Below are 16,804 nucleotides of genomic sequence, written 5' to 3'. Positions count from 1 at the left end.
ATTAGCAGAGTAGATTAAAAAATTAAAAAACCAAATCCAACTATATGCTGCATATAAGAAACTCACTTCATATTCAACCACAGGTAGGTTGAAAGTAAAAGGATGGGAAAAGATATACTATGTACACATTAATAATAGAAATAAAAAGCAGTGACAATATCTTATAAGGTAGCTTTCAAAGCAAAGAAAATTATCAGAGGAAAAAAGGGATATTATATAATGATGAAAGGCTCAATCTGTCAGGAAGACACGATATACTAATGTGTATAAACCACAGAGCCTCAAATACGTGAAGCAAAAACTGTTAAAGCTGAAATGAGAAAGAGAAGAATGTATGATTATAGTTGGGAATGTTAACACTGCTCACATTCAGCAACCAATAGAACTGTTAGGCAAAAAATCACAAGGATATAGACTATCTGAACAACACAATCACCAGGATCTAATTAACATATATAAAACAGACCATCCAGCAACAGTAGACTACATTTTTCTCAATTTCCTGTAAAACATTGACCAAGTAGGAAAAAAAAAAAACCACATAAAACAAATCTTGACGAATATAAAAGAATTGAAATCATAAAGTATGTGTGCTCTGACTATGGTGGAATCAAACTGGAAATCTGTAAGAAAGACAACTGGAAACTCTCAAAACACTTGGAAACTAAGCAACACACTTCTAAATAATTATGGGTCAAATAATAAGTGTCAAGAGAAATTAAACTAAATAAAAATTAAAACACAAAGTATGTAGGATGCAACTAAAGCAGTATTGAGAGGGAAATTTATAGGTCTAAATGCTTACATTTAAAATGAGGAAAGGTGTTATATCAATAACTTCTTTCCTCCAGAAACTAGAAAAAGGAGTAAAATAAATCCAAAGCAAGCAGCAGGAATGAGATAATACAGAAAATAAAATTGGAAATAGGAAAAAATTACTGAAAAAAAACCCCCAAGGAAACAAAAAGTTCATTCTTCAAAAAAATAATGAATTTGGTAAACCTCTAGCAAGACTGACAAAAATAGAACACAAAACACCAGTATCAGGAATGAAATCAGATATATCATTCCACATAGTGCAGCCATTAAAAAAAATAAGGGAGTACTACATACAACTCTACGCTCATAGATATGACAACTTAGAAAAAAAATGGAACAATTCCTTAAGAACCACAAACTGCTAAAATTCAAGTAAGATGAAATAGACAATCTGAATAGCCCTATAACCATGAAGGAAATTGAATTTTTAATTAAAGAGCTCTCCAAAATGAAATCTCAAGGCCCAGATAGTCTCACTGGATAATTGTATCAAACCTTTAAAGGGTAGTTAAAACTAACTTTACACAATCTCTTCCAGAAAATGGAAGAGGAAACATTTCCCAACTCATTCAGGAAGACAGTAGTTAAAACTAACTTTACACAATCTCTTCCAGAAAATGGAAGAGGAAACATTTCCCAACTCATTCAGGAAGACAGTAGAGAGCCAGACAAAGATATGACCAAAGAAAAAAGAAGGAAAACTACAAACATCCCTCATGAACTTAGATGCAAAAATCCTTAACAGAATATTACCAAATATTTTAATACACAAAAATAATTATACACCACGAACAAGTGGGATTTATTCTAGGTATGCAAGACTGATTACCAGAATAGTCAAAACAATCTTGAAATAGACAATTGGAGGACTTATACCTTCCCATTTTATTGTGTTTTTTTTTTTTTTTTTTTTTTTTTGCGGTACGCGGGCCTCTCACTGTTGTGGCCCCTCCCGTTGCGGGGCACAGGCTCCGGACGCGCAGGCTCAGTGGCTATGGCTCATGGGCCCAGCCACTCTGCGGCATGTGGGATCCTCCCAGACCGGGGCACGAACCTGTGTCCCCTGCATCGGCAGGCAGACTCCCAACCACTGCGCCACCAGGGAAGCCCCCCTTCCCATTTTAAAATGTACTATAAAGCTACCATAATTGAGACAGTGTGGTACTGACATAAGGATATCGATCAATGGAACAGAATTGAGAGTCCAGAAATAAATCCTTATATTTATGGTAAATTGATTTTTGGCAAAGCTAGTTAGGCAATTCAATGGGGGAAAAGATAGTCTTTTCTACAAATGCTGCTGGGTCATTTGCCAATAGCCACATGCCAAAAAGTGGATTTAGACACTTAATTCATAGCACACAAAAGCAGTTAACTCAAAATGGACAGTGGACCTAAGTGTAAGAGCTAAAACTGTAAAACATTTAGAGGAAAAGGTAGTAGAAAGCCTTTGTGTCCTTGGATTACTTAAAGAGTTCTTAGCTATGACACCAATAACATAATCCTTAAAAGAAAAATTTATAAATTGGACTTCATCAAAATTTAAAACTTCTGCACTTCAAAAGACACCATTAAGGAAATGGAAATACAAGCCACAAACTTAGAGAATATAGTGACAAATCATGTTTCTAATAAAATACTTCTAACCAGAATATATAAAGAAATCTCATAACTCAATAAGAAGACAAAGAACACAATTTTTAAAAATAGGTAAGATTTGAATAGTGATTTCACCAAAGAAAACAAAGATGGCTAATAAGCACATGTAAAGGTGCTCTTTGTCATATCATTAGTCATGAGAAAATACAAATTAAAACCACACACCCACTAGAATGATGATAATAATAAGTTGAGGCCTAAACATGGAGAAATGGGAATCCTCATAATTGCTGATAGAAATATAAAATGATGTAGCCTTTTGTCAATTAAAGAAAAACCACATTCTAAAAAAAAAAAAAAAAAAAAAGGTTCTGAAGAACCTAGGGGCAGGACAGGAATAAAAGATGCAGATGTAGAGAATGGACCTGAGGACACGGGGAGGGGGAAGGGTAAACTGGGATGAAGTGAGAGAGTGGCATGGACATATATACACTACCAAATGTACAACAGATAGCTAGTGGGAAGCAGCCACATAGCACAGGGAGATCAGCTCCGTGCTTTGTGCCCACCTAGAGGGGTGGGATAGGGAGGATGGGAGGGAGATGCAAGAGGGAGGAGATATGGGGATATATGTATATGTATAGCTGATCCACTTTGTTATAAAGCAGAAACTAACACACCATTGTAAAGCAATTATACTCCAATAAAGATGTTAAAAGAAAAAAAAAAGAAAAAAAAATGTGTTGAATGGATAAAGCAATGAATAAATGAACAGATGCAAATAAAGACCAGCTCAATGTGGGGAAAAAAAAAAAAAGAGTAGCCCCCCCCCCCGCTCGCCTCAACTAGAGAAAGCCCGTGCACAGCAACGAAGACCCAACACAGCCAAAAATAAATTAAAAAAATAAACTTATTAAAAAAAAACTATTAAAAAAACCCCACTATTACCCTAAATGTGTATTATAAAAAAAAAGAAAAGAAATGATCCAAGTATCTATATACTATTATCCTAAATGTGTATATTATAAATAAATAAATAAATAAATAAATAAATGATCCAAGTATCTATATCAAGAAGTTAGAAAGAGCAAAGCAAATTAAACCCAAAGGAAGTAAAAGGAATGACATTTAAAAAAGAACGATTCAAGGTCGGGAAGGCTCAGTTCGGTAAAGATGCCAACTCTCCCCAGACTGACCTATAGATGTGATAAAATCCCAATTAAGATCTCATCAGATCTCTGTGTGTGGGGGTGTGTGTGCAACTTGACAAGGGCCAGTGGCAGGATGAGACTAGTTAGGTAGGTAGGGACAAGGTCAGATGGCCTTGTTGAGGAGTTAGAAGTTTAGACTGAATAGGGAGCAATGAAGTGTTTTTAAGCAATAAAGCAATATGAGTTACATTGTAAGAAAGATCGTATTGCTAGTAATGTAGGAAAACTTGGAGGCCGAAAAGTAAACTTAAAAGGCTGTTGTAATAATCTACAGATATGATGGTGGCTTTATCTGGTATAGCGGCAGTGGGAAAGGAGAGAAGTGGACAGATTCAAAGCCTACTAAGTAGAATCTCTGAGACTTGTTGATCAACTGAGTATGTGTGAAGTGGCAGAGGGAGGAATCATGGAAAATGCCTAAGTTCCTAATTTGGAAAATGGGTAAATGATGTAGAATTTGGAACTACATAATCATAGTCTTGTGACTTTTTCCTGCACTCCCAGGCAATCCAAAAATAGGAATAGAAATAATGGATATATGTGCCTAGTGGTAGAAGAGATTGGCAAAGACGTTGGAAGGTTAAGAAGGCCAAAAATTCTGAGGTGGTAGCAAATGCATAATTAAAATGTGGAGCTATAATAACTGACCATGAGGTCCAAGCTAGTTTCATGGCCAGACTAGCACACAGTATGAGAAAACTGAGATATGTCAATTGGAGGTTAAAATGAAGATGAACAATGAGTTCAACAGAGAGGGGGAGGAAAAGTTGTAGAAGGATAAAAGATCTCAAAATTGGAGATTTTGGAGGTAGAGTCTTTCAAGGTATGTTTAAGTTTAAGATATAGTTGAGTTTGAGGATGACTGAGTTACCCTAGATAAAGTAAAATGGAGATCACTGGCATTAAAAAGGAGCCAAAGAATTGGTGTTAATGTTTATGTCTATGGATGTGGAAGACTCCAACATATTGTTATATACTTCTCCAGCCTTATCTCCCACTACTACTCTGCACACACTCTACTCCACACAAATCAGGCTACTCATCATTTTCCCAATGTTTTGTATTCCTGCCTCTTCACCTTTGCTTGTGAGGGACTCTCTACCTGCAATGCTGTCTTGTCCCTTGCTTCCATGTCCAAATTCTAGTCCCCTTCAAGGTCAAGCCTAATACACTATCTGCTCCATGAATCCTTCCCTAATTCCCGTGGCCAGAAGTAATCTCTCTTTCTTAGGAATTTTCATAACATTTTGTAATTTCCTTGGTATAGGTGACATTCTGTCTTCAGTAAACAGGATTGAAACAATGCATGTGAAAAGTAATATGCTAAACAAATGAAAATTATTACACTAATTTTTATTTACATGATAGTTATTTAGGTACATGCCTTATCTTCCTACTGCAAACTCCTTAAGAGTAGGGACTCTATTTATTCCAATTTATTTCTCCCATAGCTTCTGACATAATGTCTCTCAGGTTAAAAAAAAAAAAGTTCCATTAAATTGAATTAAACCATGGAGGCAAAAGAATTCAGGTAAACTTACATAGAAATTACCAGAACCCAGGTTTCCTAAGAGGAACATGTGCTTCCTTTAGGTCAAAGATTTTTTTTTCATTTTAGTTTTATCTAATTGTAATAAACAATGTATAATTAAATCACATTCTCCTGGTTTTCCTCTTACTTCATAAATCACTCATTCTCATCGCCTTTTCTGGATCCTCCTCTTCCAGATCTCTAATGTTGGGAAACCCCAGGACTAGACCTTGAACCTCTTCTCTGTATACGTTTACTTCCTAGGATATCTGTTCCAGTGTCACACCTTTAAATACCATTTATATGCTGATGACTCTCAAGTTTATATATCCAGCTCCAGGCTCTTAACTGAACTTCAGACTCATAAAACTGCCAGCTCAACATCTCCAATTGGATACCTTATTGGCATCTGAAGTTCAACATGCACAGAACTCTTAGTTACTTTACACCCCCAATCTATTCTTGCCCTAGTCTTCCCTGCTCTCAGAAAATTGCACCATCATTCATCCTCATTACTCGAGCCTTCAAATCTAAGAGTCAGCACTGATTTCTTTCTTTCAAATCATATATGCAAACCATATTCAATTCATGTCAGTCCTACCTTAAAGATAATTTAATTTATTCCAAGTCAAGCCATTTCTCCCCACCTCCACTGCTACCACCTTGGCCAAATAACAATCATGTTTTACCTGGACTATTATAAATATTTCCTAATTGGACTCCCTGCTTCCATTCCTTCCTGCTTACAGACAATTCTCTACTTAGCAACCAAATGATCTTAGAGAATGTCAGATTATGTCATCCCCATGTTCTAAACCTCCAACGGTTTCACATCTCACTTAGAATAACATCAAAATGTTTTATCATGGCCACAGGCCCCACATAATCTGGTCCCTAGCTTCCTGGGACTGCATCCTCTACCTCTTTACATCTTACTTACTCCAGTCCTGTCGTACTATCCTTCTTGCTCTTCCTCAGTATTCCATTACTTCCTCAAGCCCTGTGTACTCTCTAAGATCTTGACAGCTAGTCAAGATAAGTGAGGTAACCTTGCACACAGGTATAGCAGATTACTCATCTTTGTTTTTCCAACACCTAACTCAATGAATGGCATATAGTGAAACTCAAAGAGGTATTTGAATAAAAAAATAACTCTCTTAAAAAATTTTGAGGTTTTAACCAACCATGTGATTAAAATGTAAGCCTACATTGTGATGCAGTTGCCAAAAACATCTAATGTTACCTAAGGCTACATTAACAGAAGTGTATTGTTTGGAGAAAAGCAGGTTGTAGTTCTTCTGGTCCAACCAATTCTGGAATGTTGTACATATTTGGCTTCAGATATCACATATTAAGAGGGATTCTGACCCACTGTTACATTTTAGGGAAAGGATATTTTTTCAGAAGTGGAAAAAGAGTTGTGAAAAGACTGGACTACGCCCTGTGAAGAGCCATGAAAAAAAAACTGAGAATCTTTAGCTTGATGAATACTTACTTGATGACTGGGGAGGCGACATGAAAATTCTCTCCAAATAGCAGAAATTCTGCTGCATAAAGGAGAGGTTTATGCTTATTCTTGTTAGCCATAAAGGAAAGAACCAATGGTAGGAGGTTCCAAAGAGAAAGCTTTCAGTTCAACATAAGGAAGAATTGCCTGCCAGTTTTTCCAAAGTGAGTGTTCTGCAGAACACTATACCATGTGAAACTAAACAAAGTGTCTTGTGTCTTTACTGAAGGATATCTAAGAATCCTTAATATGCAAATGTTAAGAAGATATATATGCTTCATTTCCAAAAGTTATTTATCCATAAAATCTTTTATTCACAGAGCACTGTTAATATCTCTTGAAACAATAGTTCATAGAACAGATTGAGTTAAAGCTGCTCAAAAATGAACAGAGAATCTTCTGAAGAAGCACAGTCAGGTTCACATTAAGATACCTGTGGAAACTGGATGGTGTTGCTGTCACTTCGGTACTTCGGAAAACTTGGTAACTAAGACTAGAGTATTAAAGCTTGGGAAACTGAAGCAACTTTCCTCGTTACGTTTACAACATGAGACTGACTCAACACAGTTCTAGATGAGAATAATGGAGCAAAACCAATGGAAATGAGGCTGTCTAGGACAACTGTTCTGAACTGTGCCCCCAGCAATACACCGTAGAGTCATGATATTCCCATGTCTGTCCACTGATTCATTCATTGTGTGCAAGGTAATATTTCTCAACTTTTTTCACCAACACAGCAACAAACAAAAACCTGTCATGTTCTACCACTCCTTCCCTCAACCCCCAGATTTTGTTAGAATCCTGATATGGGACCATGTCCCCCAGTGAGCATTGCCATTTTAGAAGCTCAAACCTAGAGTATTAATATAACTTTTTTTTTTTAATAAACAGGAAAATCCAGGCCTAAATGGAAGAAATGGCATTTAAAAATTTTGGGAAAAGTAAAACAGGAATAATTATCAAAACAGATCCACTACTTTGAGGCCGTAGGAAGTACTAATAAAAAAGGAAGTTATATTCATAAAAATACTGTTGTTATTAAATACTTGTTGCAATAAGCAAGATGATGTAATAATAAGACAAAGCTGGCCCAACAACATTGAAAAGGCAGGGGTGGAAAATTATAATTAGTGTCTACACAGCTGTCCACAGGAGGGCGTACTCTAGGGCTGAAACATTGTAGTCCCTAAGAAGAATGTACACTGTAGAAGAAATGGCTCATCAGGACTTCTGCAATTTATACTTGTTCTCTTTTCCAGAACCATGTTTACTATCTTTAATTTGGTTTCCAAATATCTATCAGTACTGAGAAAGGGGATTTGGGTTAGTAGATAAAATACTGTAATTATCAGAAAGATATATCTTCTCCTATGTGTTAATAAAATATCATTTTGTTTCCTACTATCTGTACTGAAAAATTAACTACGGTCTTATCAAATCTGGATACCTGAGAAGCCAGGCCCTGGACCAGATCACACCAGACATACCAATTCTTGAGGTCCTTGTACACAGTACAATTACACTGCTAATGAAGAAACTTGAAATACCATTTCTCTGTTATTCTGCAATTTTGCCTCTAAATCAGCACTTCAAAAAGTGGGGTCATCAGTTCTAAATGGCAGGTAAAACAATGCCTACATAACTTTGATAACCACAGAGACTAACCTCAATTATACATTTGTGTTTTTCATGGCCATTTGGAGGTAGCAGGCCAGCTTCAGCAACACTACACAAGGTGTACCAAGTTCACTGAGAGATGGGAAGACACAGAGTCTCAGGGGCCTTACTATAATGTACTGAAAAACCCAGTCCTAGAACTGCCTCTATCATGGGAGAAAAGTAGAGGAGATTAGCTCAGATATGACACTACTTCTCTCTTCTAACCAAGTCGGAGTAAAAAATGCTTGAAGATGGTGATGGCCAAGACCAGAGTCAGGAATTGGGGTCTGGGCAGAGTCCAGGGAGTCATTAGAGCTTTGTCTTCTTGGTCTCCAGGTTGATCATGTTTCCTTGGATTTGGGGAATCTGCTTATCTGTTGACCCCTGAATATCCTCTGGCTTTATAGGAACATAGTAGTGGCCCATGATGGAAAAGATCAGGCAGACCACCAGCAGGAGGCAGGAAAACAAAATGAATTCAGCCCACTGCAGGAAGAAATACATATAAGAGAAGAATATGGAGAACCTGAAACTAAAGGGATCTTTATAGGAGGAGGACTGGGGAAGCAGATTTACCCAGGGTCACCTGTTTAGGAAGAGCTTTGGCAGGAGAAGACAGGGCTCACTGGCCTCTCCTGGCATGGGCCTATGGTAGTCATTATTGCCACTTACATGTCTATTTTTCTGGCAAAGTCTGTGGGTATCTAATCTATCTCAAGTCAGAGGGCTGAGTGGGGAATGTGGGAGACAGAGGGGAGGGGGAAGAGAGAGCAGAGGAAGTTGCAGGGAAATCCTTGGGTAGACACATGCTCCTGCTTCCCTTAGGTCCATACCTGTACCAGGCTGCTGAACTGTGCCACGATAAGCACGATGATGTTCCCAACTGCAACTGTCAACAACCAGGCTGCCTGGAGTACAGACTTCATGCTAGAGGGAGCCTAGAGATGACACAAATTTGTTAGTAAACAAACTTCCTAGACCACCCTCATGCCCCATGCATCTATCCACAAAACTTCTCCCACAAAAACTTCCCCTACTAAGTTCAGCTATCACATTGATTCAGGGGATGGTAATAATGTTCAGAGTAACAATAAGATGAAGCTCTTAACTGAATATTTTAATTCATTATATCATATAATCTTCATTACAACCCTAAGGGATAAGTTCTATTACTATTATTTTATACATAAAGAAAAATAGCATTAGAGAGATACACTTGCTCAAGGTTACACATTAGGTGTGCAGCCAAAATCTGAATGTGGGCAGTTTGATTCCATAGCCCTTATTCTTAGTATTTAAGTACCCTTTTCTGGATCCCAAACAGCATAGGGGTCCAGCCTGCCACTACCCTAGGAGTCAAGTTGATACTCTGTTCAGGACCATAAGGAATCTAAGGCCAAAAAATATGGAGGTCTTGGCCAGGGTCACATACCTAAGTAAGGCAGTGCCAGGATTAAAACTCCATCCTCTGAGCAACAGCTCCACCTCCACCTTCCTCTTGCAAAAACCTACCTGAGAATAAGAAAACTCAAGTCCTGTGACGGAGAACATGACCTCCCCAGCTGTAACAAGGGCATATTGTGGTAGCTGCCATGCGATGGACATTTTGTTGGCTGGGATATATTCCATCTTCCAGGCCTGAGGACCCTGACTGGTGCTCTTAGTGAGGGAAAGAAGAAATGGGCTTGTCAGGAGTCTCAAGTAAATATTCCTGGCCTACAACATTTTATGGTCTTATATCCATCCCCTCATTGTATTTTCATCCTTGTGCTACCAAGCAATTTCTACACAATTTCAGTTTTTTGAAATTCCTTTCAGTAACACTAAACTCACTTGCCTGACTTCAGTCAATCAAATACCATTACTGCAGAGCCCTTAAATGGTAGACTATTTTGATACTGTACTTTGGATTCCCACCATTTTGACCTACTGGGTATTTTGATCCTGGCCAACATTTTAAATGTAAAATGGCATCTGAATTATACAAACACAATGAATTTTCAGAAAAGCATGTACCTAAGAAAAGTTTAACTCCTTGTTAAATTTTCTATGTAAATACAGTTAAACTATTTCTAACATTTTCCATTTAAACATCTATTTTACTAAAATTACTTTTATCAAAATGAGTTATTTTCTTGGTAACCCTTACATTGAAGATTTTCTTGATCAATGTTTCAAAATCCATATCAAATACCACTTGCTATGTTGAATTCTATTTATTAGCCATTATTTTTGAATACAAATCTTATTCAAATTTTGTCAAAAAGATGCAATTTTTCTGTGAAATTTTGGTCAAAAAGAATCTTTTCAGGGTCAAGTTTTTGTTATTAATGTTACCAATATACACGATTCTACAATTCTTTTTTCATCTAAAATTACTTTTATTACATGCAGGTTTTTAGCTGTAGTTGGTTTTATTTTATATAGATTATATAGATTATATTTACTAATATTTCTTACAATAATGTAATTAAATTTTTGGAATTATGTATTTTTGTTGGAGTAAAACCAAGTTATTAGGTAGTAAGTGTTATTAGATAGCCGGTGTAATATCTGGATATATCATGAGATAAAAATAGCAGAGCTAAAACATATAGGTCAAAAGTCCCTGAAATCAAAAGTCTTTGATGTCCAAATGCCCTTGATTCTCTGAGTCAAAGGCCATTGTGTTCGAAATGTAGTAAGGCAAATGTTGTTTTAGTTGGTATTGTGAACAATACCTGGGCACATATTTGGGTTTTCTTAGCCTAAGAGAAGACTGTGACCTGAGCTTGTAAATCAAGGTCACATTCTCAAATACCCACAGGCAGGTAATTAACTAAACAAAGCAGGCTGAATGGGAATGATAGGGACTATGGTGAACTGGACAGCCCAGCCCCATCTAAAGTGTACAGCCACTATAGCACCAGCCAACTGACATGGTAATACCTGTTATAGAACCTTCTGATTTTGTTTTTAAGAAATATAAGGAATACAGTTTCTTAGGTAAAATCACTTGAATTTTAAATATTGTCTATTAATAGTAATTACTTTTATTTTTGTCAAGACTGTACAGACCAAACAAAACAGGACTATGTGAGGAACTGGGCCCTTAGGCCTCTAATATATGATCTCTACTCTAGATGCTTATTATCCTGGCATTCAGAAACAATATATATAGCCTCTATCTTGAGCAGTATATGAGAGAGAGAAGGAAAACACCAGGAATGCAAGTGTTATGGGTTGAGTTGTGTCCCCCTAAAACTCATGTGCTGAAGTCCTAACCCCTAGTACCTGAGAATGTGACCTTATTTACAAATAGGGTTGTTACAGATAGAATTAGTCAAGTTAAAATGAAGTCACTAGGGTGGGCTCTAATCTAATGTGACTGGTGTCCTCATAAGAGAAATTTGAACATAGACAAACATACAGGGAGAATTCCATGAGAAGATGAAGGCAGAGACTGGAGTGATTCTTTTACATATCAAGAAACACCAAATACTGCCAGAAAACCACTAGAAGCTAAAGGAAGCTAAATGAAACAGATTCTTTTTTTTTTTTTTTTTTTGTGGTACGCGGGCCTCTCACTGTCGCGGCCTCTCCTGTTGCGGAGCACAGGCTCCGGATGCGCAGGCCCAGCAGCCATGGCCCACGGGCCCAGCCGCTCCGCGGCATGCTGGATCCTCCCGGACTGGGGCATGAACCCACGTCCTCTGCATCGGCAGGTGGACTCTCAACCACTGCGCCACCAGGGAAGCCCCAAAACAGATTCTTTCTCACAGCTCTCAGAAGGAACCAGCTCTACCAGCACCCTGATCTTGGACTTCTAGCCTTTATGACTATAAGGAAATAAATTTCTGTTGATAAAACCACTCAGCTTGTGGTACTTTGTTACAGCAGCCCTAGAAAACTAATACAGCTAGGTCGGTTTAACATCACAAAATCAATTAATATAATATACCATATCAATAGAAAACCATATGATTATCTTAAGAGACACAGAAAAAGCATCTGACAAAATTCAACCTCCCCCCTTCATAGTAAAAAACAAACAAAACCCACAATAAACTAGGAATAGAAGGGAACTTAACCTGATACCTGATGAATACCTATGAAAACCCCACAGCTAACATACTTAGTGATAAAAGACTGAATGCTTTCCCCCTAAGAGGATGTCTACTCTCACCACTTCTATTCAATACTGTATTGGAGGTTCAAGCAAGAGCAATTAGTCAAGAAAAAGAAATAAAAGTCATCCACACTGAAAAGAAAGAAGTAAAGCTTCTTTATGCAGATGACAGGATCTTGTATGTAGAAAGTCCTAAGGGATCCACTAAAAAATTATTAAAACTATCAAATGAGTTCAGTAAGGTCGCAGGACACAAGATCAATATCAACTGTCTTTTTACATATTTGCAATGAATAATCTAAAAATGAAATTAGGAAAATGATTACATTAGCAACAGCAAAATAAAGAATAAAATACTTAGGAATAAATTTAACAAAATAAATGTAAAACCTATACTCTAAAAACTACAAAATATTGTTGAAAAATTTAGGTCTTAAAGAAGACCTAAATAAATGGAAAAACGTCTCATGTTCACTGACCAGGAGACAATATTGTTAAGAGAGCAAAACTCCTCAAAATCACCTACAGATTCAGTGCAATCCCTCTCAAAAATCCCAGCTGGCTTCTGATCCTAAGCTGATCCTAAAATTCATGGGACCCATAATAGCCAAACCAATCTTTAAAGGTAAGAACTAAGTTGAAAAACTCTTACTTCCTGATTTTGAAATTTACTACAAAATAACAGTAATCAAGAGATTATTGTACTGGCACAAGAATAAATATATAGATCAATAGAATAGAACTGAGAATCCAGAAATAAGCCCTCACATTTCGGTCAATTGACTTTTGACAAGAATGTCAAGACCATTTAATGGGAAAAGATGAGTCTTCAACAAATTGTGCTGGGACAACTGGATACTCACACACAAAAGAATGCAGGTAAGCCCCAAGCTCACATCATATACAAAAATGAACTCAGAATGGATTAAAGACCTAAATATAAGAGGTAAAACTATAAAACTCTTAAAGGAAAATAATGGGCATAAATCCTCATGACACTGGATTTGGCAATGGTTTCTTAGATGTAACACCAAAAGCACAAGCAACCAAAGAAAACAATTGATAAATTGAACATCATAAAGATTAAAAATGTTTGTACTTCAGTGGACACCATTAAGGAAGTTAAAAAGACAACCTATTGAATGGCAGGATATATTTGCAAATCATATATCTGATAATGGACTTAGGTTTAAAATATATAAGGAATGCTTACAACTCAATAATTAAAACACAACCCAATTAGAAATTGGGCAAAGAATCTGAATAGACATTTCTCCAAAGCAGATTACAAATGCCCAAAAAGTACATAAAAAGGTGCTCAACATCATTAGTCATCAGGAAAATATAAATAAAAACCACAATGAAATACCATTTCACACCTACTAGGATGGCTATAATTAAGATAGAAAAACAAGTGTTGGCAAAGATGTAGAAAAATTGCCACCTTCTATTGGTGGGAATGTTAAATGTACATTCACTTTGGAAAAGTCTAGCAGTTCCTCAAATGGTTAAACATAGAGTTACCATGTGACCCAACAACTCCACCTAAGAGAAGTGAAAATATATGTCTACACAAAAACTTGTACATGAATGTTCATAACAACATTATTTATGTTAGTCAAAAGGTGAAAACAACCAAATGTTCATCAACTGATGAATATATGAATAAAATGTGTTATACTTATACAATGGAATATTATTGGGCAATAAAAAGAAATGAAGTACTGATGTATGCTATATAAATGAACCTTAAAAAATATGCTAAATGAAAGAATCCAGACACAAAAGGCCACATGTTATATCATTCCATTTATACGAAATAGGCAGAATAGGCAAATTTATAGAGACTGAAAGTAAACAAGTGGTTGCTAGTGCTAGAGGGTATGGAAGGGAATAGTGAGTAACTGCTAATGAATATGGGGCTTCTTTTTGGAATGATGGAAATGTTCTAAAATTACACAACTCTGTGAATTTATTAAAAACCATTGAACATATATTATTGAAAATATATTCTATATATGTATTGAATATACAATATATATTGAATATGTTAATGCACTGAAAACCATTATACACTTTAAGTGGGTGAACTGTATGGTATATGACTTATATCTTAATAAAGCTGCAATAAAAAATGGCATACTAAAGATATCATGCTAATTAATTAAAATAAAAAAACTTTACAGATTATTCTCATCACACTTCTAGAAATTTTCCATCTTTTTCTTATTCACTGTCTTCTTTTTATATTTAATACAATGTCAAAAGTAATGAAATAGGGCCTCCCTGGTGGAGCAGTGGTTGAGAGTCCGCCTGCCGATGCAGGGGACACGGGTTCATGCCCCAGTCCGGGAAGATCCCACATGCCGCAGAGTGGCTGGGCCCGTGAGCCATGGCCACTGAGCCTGGGCGTCCGGAGCCTGTGCTCCACAACGGGAGAGGCCACAACAGTGAGAGGCCCACGTACCACAAAAAAAAAAAAAAAAAAAAGTAATGAAATAAAATTAGAATCAAGATTCACATCAGAATTAAAATTCAGAGGCGTCATGTGCCGAGTGCTGAGAAAATTGCTTTGGATGGAGCACAGTTAATTCATCCCCAAACTTTGTGTAGAGATTGACATTTGTTACCAGTCTTGGTATTTCAGACTGTGATATGCTAGCAGATCAGTTTCCAAGGAGCTAGGAGACCCGCATGTGGAGTCAGTCAAGAAGACCTAAACAATTTTTGTTTTCTTGGGGCCATAATGAGACTGCAGCAGACCATGTCACCTCATAGCAATGACTCAAGATAAATTATGTCTACCATTCCCCAAGACTCTGTGCCTGTTGCCAATGTTATCTCTTTTAAGTCCTCATGGAGACCTTAGTAGGTTTTCTAAAGTCACTATAGAAACTGTCACCTTACACTAGAAATAAGTATGTGATGCTGTCTTGCCACAGAGTCTTCTTTGGGTCCCAGGATAGATACAGATGCAGATAGATATAGATTTATATATATAGATATGATATAGTTATATAGACATAAATATAGATACAGATATACGGAAGGAGAGAGTAAGGGTGGCCATGAGCTACTTACATTAGTAATAACAAACAGATAAGCTGCACCAAAGTCTAGTAGCCCCAAATTCAGTGAAAAGTCCTCATTTTTTGTTCTACAAGGCACCACAGGATATCTGGAACAGGACAAATTTAGGTTAGAATAGACATTACAGTTTAGAAAAGCATTCCCATCTCCGGAGGAAAGAGTGATTTTATCTCTCTACTGATGGTGAATCAATCAGCAAAGCTACCATTTCTCTTTGAGGAGAGGAGTCTCAGAGTGAATTATTTTCATGCCAGGTTTTTTCTACCCCTGATCTGAGCTTTTCATTGTCTGTTGGCTAATTTTTTTCAAACCTTAAACCTGAATGCAGAAAGCACAAATTGTCTTCTTTTGTGAACTTCAGACTCTAAGTCTTCTCATCTAAATTTTACGAATTTTTCTCTTCTAAGTCTTATGAATTAGTGGAACATTATAAAACAGTGAACCCGAAAGGATAAGCTCGAACGAGGTGTTAATAGGAGTTACCAAAGGGTAGGAGTGGGAGCCAATAATAAACTGGCAAACCTCCCAGAGATGGCCTTGTTGACTATACAGTATGGCCTTTACAACAAGCGTGGTCTCAATATATCTGTGCGGAAAAAGGTGAGACTGAGGGAAGGAGGCAAAGGTCGAAAGAGAGCAGGAATCTGTGTATATTTAAAATTAGCTGAGATATACCTAATCCTCCCACCTATACGCAAAGAAAGCATTTAAAAAACAGTTGTTGATAAAAGTAATATTACAAGGGTAATGCTCTTACTCTCCTCTTTGCACAGTTCTGTAAGCAGATACACCATAGTCTTCTTCAACACCGAGGGAGGTATCTGTACCCAGGGAGATGTTGATCTCTTCATGCAAAGTATTAACAAACCTAAGGGTAGAGACATTGTTACAGATCAGACAAACTCTCCCACCTGATAAAAGGGCAGGGGCCTTTTCTATTTTGTTTACTGCTATATGCCTAGTGCCTAGAACAGTGGCTGGCACATAAAAGGTATGTGATGTGTATTGTTAACTGGGTGAATAAATGAACTCACATGTAAGAAGCAATCTGTAGTCTTAGCTGTCCCTAACTTTTTCTTTCCTCAGGTATTAGCTTTTTATCTGCCACACTCTCACCTGATTTCAGCTGGGATGACACTATTATGATCACCCATGGCAGTCCGAGTCTCCTTACTAACCCACCTTAGGAGCACCTAATTTCTTTCCGTCTTCTAATGGTGTAATTCATCAACTGAGACTCCACTAAGAAAAATAATTATGTGTGTGTGTGTGTGTGTGTG

The 16,804-nt window shown here is 37.0% G+C and overlaps 1 protein-coding gene across 1 annotated transcript in view; it reads right to left on the bottom strand.

The window, feature by feature from the left end:
- Nucleotides 1-6,963: 6,963 nt before the first annotated feature.
- SLC15A2 (solute carrier family 15 member 2) overlaps nt 6,964-16,804 on the bottom strand; it is a 37,745-nt gene continuing 27,904 nt past the window's right edge. The window contains exons 18-22 of the mRNA XM_081234389.1: nt 16,282-16,392; nt 15,516-15,612; nt 9,839-9,985; nt 9,160-9,264; nt 6,964-8,812 (exon numbers count right to left, since the gene is read on the bottom strand). Coding sequence (XP_081090515.1) covers nt 8,636-8,812; nt 9,160-9,264; nt 9,839-9,985; nt 15,516-15,612; nt 16,282-16,392 — 637 coding nt within the window. The 3' untranslated portion in view covers nt 6,964-8,635. The remainder of the gene's footprint in view (nt 8,813-9,159; nt 9,265-9,838; nt 9,986-15,515; nt 15,613-16,281; nt 16,393-16,804) is intronic.

Source organism: Mesoplodon bidens (assembly GCF_964165515.1).
Source record: "Mesoplodon bidens genome assembly, chromosome: 5".
Taxonomy (NCBI): Eukaryota; Metazoa; Chordata; class Mammalia; order Artiodactyla; family Ziphiidae; genus Mesoplodon; species Mesoplodon bidens.
The sequence above is the reverse complement of the archived record's forward strand: the minus strand, read 5'-3'. Positions and strand labels throughout refer to the sequence as shown.